Source organism: Microtus ochrogaster, chromosome 10, assembly GCF_000317375.1.
Source record: "Microtus ochrogaster isolate Prairie Vole_2 chromosome 10, MicOch1.0, whole genome shotgun sequence".
NCBI lineage: Eukaryota > Metazoa > Chordata > Mammalia > Rodentia > Cricetidae > Microtus > Microtus ochrogaster.
The window spans coordinates 54,531,663-54,534,176 of record NC_022016.1 but is presented as its reverse complement, the minus strand read 5'-3'; the positions used below and the strand labels follow the sequence as shown (position 1 = coordinate 54,534,176).

Here is a 2,514-nt window from a genome sequence, read left to right as displayed (position 1 = left end):
TGTGTGTGTGTGTGTGTGTGTGTAGCAATTCACACGGCTATCATTTTTCTACTTAGAGATAGAACTTAACTTCATTTCTGTTGTCGCAGGATTACCTGGCACCAAAGGTGAGAAGGGAGATATTGGTGTTGGCATCGCAGGAGAAAATGGTCTTCCTGGTCCCCCAGGTAGGAGAACCCAGTCTTTCAGACCACGAATTCAGAACAACAGAACCCACCCTCTCATCACCCCCCCCCCCGCGCTTCTTTACAACATAATCATTAGAACAGCAAATAATGCCAGGCTAACTACCACTTACAGAAATGCTCCCAGCTCAAGATACGGTGCTAGGGCCTGAAGGGGAGGAGAGAGAGACTGTCTGCCTCTGTCCTCAGCTAGGCTCGCATGATGCCGTGTGTGTTGGGGGAGGGACTGCATGCCGTAGGGACCAGAAATCCAAGTCTCAGACCTGTTTGGCATTTACTGGTCCTGTGATGTTGATGAGGTCACTTAAGCCCTCAGAGTCGTCCTCCAAGATGAAAGGTCAGAAAGTTGAGCGTGGTTAAAACCTGGTGACCAAGCCCTGAAGCTCAGCTTCGCTACTTACCCATGGGTATTACCCACGTGGGACTTTTCTGAGTCCTGTCATTCTCCCTGGGAGCTATTTTGTGGATGCAATGATGTATTAAAGGCTCACAATCCTTTTTCCTGATACACAGACACTCCCAATAAAACCAGCCAGATGTGTGGCTGTCCTTTTGAAATCAATATGAGGAGCAGGCAGGTCTCAAAAAAAGCATGATTCAACATGGCAAATATGCATGAAATGAAGGTGTTACTGGTCACAGCCATTGTCTCTTGTCATCTGGGTCTCCTGATTTCCCTTCTGTGGCTCTTCTCTCTGTAGGTCCTCAGGGACCTCCCGGTTACGGCAAGATGGGTGCCACAGGGCCAATGGGTCAGCAAGGCATTCCAGGCATCCCCGGCCCCCCAGGCCCTATGGGCCAGCCAGGGAAGGCTGGCCACTGCAACCCCTCAGACTGCTTTGGGGCCATGCCAATGGAACAACAGTACCCCCCCATGAAAAACATGAAGGGACCTTTCGGCTGAAACCACCACCTGCACAGAGATGAAGGACTCCAAGAGGAATTAGTGGGCAAAGCTTACGGACTCTGATGGGTTGTGAATGTTTGTGCTATTCTTTCGTTTGTTGTTGTTGCTGTTAATATTTTTTTTAACAATAAAGAAACAAAACTATTTGTAACCCCACTTCCATGGGGTTCTCCTGGTGCTGCAGCCGCGTCTTCTCTGTCATTTGGTCCTAGAGTTACGAAAGGATGTGTCCCCATGGTCTACGGCCAGCTTGTAGGTTTGTGTTGTGCTAGGCACAGGCCATCCACTTGCCCTGCTCTCTCTCTCTTGCCTTGGTAGGGAAGAGGTACTGCTCAATCTCCGGAGTGAGTCAAAAGCAGGTTCAGAGACCGCCGAGACACTCTCAGAAAGGCTGCTCCCTGTCTTCTTTCTGAATGAACCCAGTATTTGGTAGCCCATTCTTCTTTGTGTGACCTGAAGCTGAGCCAGCTAGCACCTGGGAGATGTCACCCAGGGCTGAGGAGTGCTCATCCACCTGGACACCCCTCCATGCATGCAGGCTCTTCTCAATGCCCCAGTAATTTCATGACTAGAAAACCGGCACAGACAGGAGGAAAGACAGCCTCGGCCCCTGTCCAGGCAGCCAGGGGGTGTTTCTCTGGGAAATGAGATGGAACCTCTTGCCTGTGCCTACGCTGGGCTCTGTTACCAGCCTTCCAGCTTCAGGCAGACTTTTTAGACTGCAAACAGTGCCTTTTGTTATTCAAATGTTCGTGATGTATGTCTCAGGCCGGGCCTTCAGAAATAGCTGGGGTTAGATCGTTGAGAAGGGGTCCCAGGCAAGCCACGATTAGATCTAAGCTTGTGGTCCACCAACTCCACCAGGGGATTTCTATCTGCTGTGCCCTCCATATGTAAAAAGGACAGGAAGAAAAGAAGAAGACAATGCACTGCGTATTCTAGGAGCGCTCTGTCTCGGGCGTCTTTCTTCTTTGCTCCTCAGATCACTGGTCCTGATGGGCCGGCTGCCCTGGAGGAAGCAACAGGGTACATCCAGGGGGACTTCCAAAGAAAGCCTATTTCACTGGCCCTGGCCTTCTGGAGGGCTTATTCAAGTTGGATAAACTTCAAAGGGATCACAGAGCAGGCTCAGAAATGTACTCAAAGTCTAGATGTTTATCCAGACTGCCTGAAGCCTTCAAGCTGGCTGTCACATCTCTCCAGAGCTGGCATTTCAATACATTTTTGAACATTCCCTTCTCTGGTCGGGTACCAGCCTATGGGTGGCTCTTCAGAACCTTTGCCCTATTTTTTTTTTTTTTCTGGCCTGACACAGAGGTGTGCCCGTGGCCAAACAATGCTAACAGGCAGGCTCCTGAGTCTGCCAAATGCCTCCCCATTCTGCTCTTAGAGCCAGGGGAGTCCATTCTCTTTTCATCTCTC

At 50.3% G+C, this 2,514-nt stretch overlaps 1 protein-coding gene across 3 annotated transcripts in view; it reads left to right on the top strand.

The window, feature by feature from the left end:
* Nucleotides 1-1,236, top strand: part of Col16a1 (collagen type XVI alpha 1 chain) — a 53,254-nt gene extending 52,018 nt beyond the window's left edge. For all 3 annotated transcript variants that reach the window (XM_026782182.1, XM_026782183.1, XM_013348275.2), the window contains 2 exons: nt 90-167; nt 887-1,236. In XM_026782182.1, the coding sequence (XP_026637983.1) occupies nt 90-167; nt 887-1,089 (281 nt within the window). In that variant the 3' untranslated portion in view covers nt 1,090-1,236. The remainder of the gene's footprint in view (nt 1-89; nt 168-886) is intronic.
* Nucleotides 1,237-2,514: the final 1,278 nt, after the last annotated feature.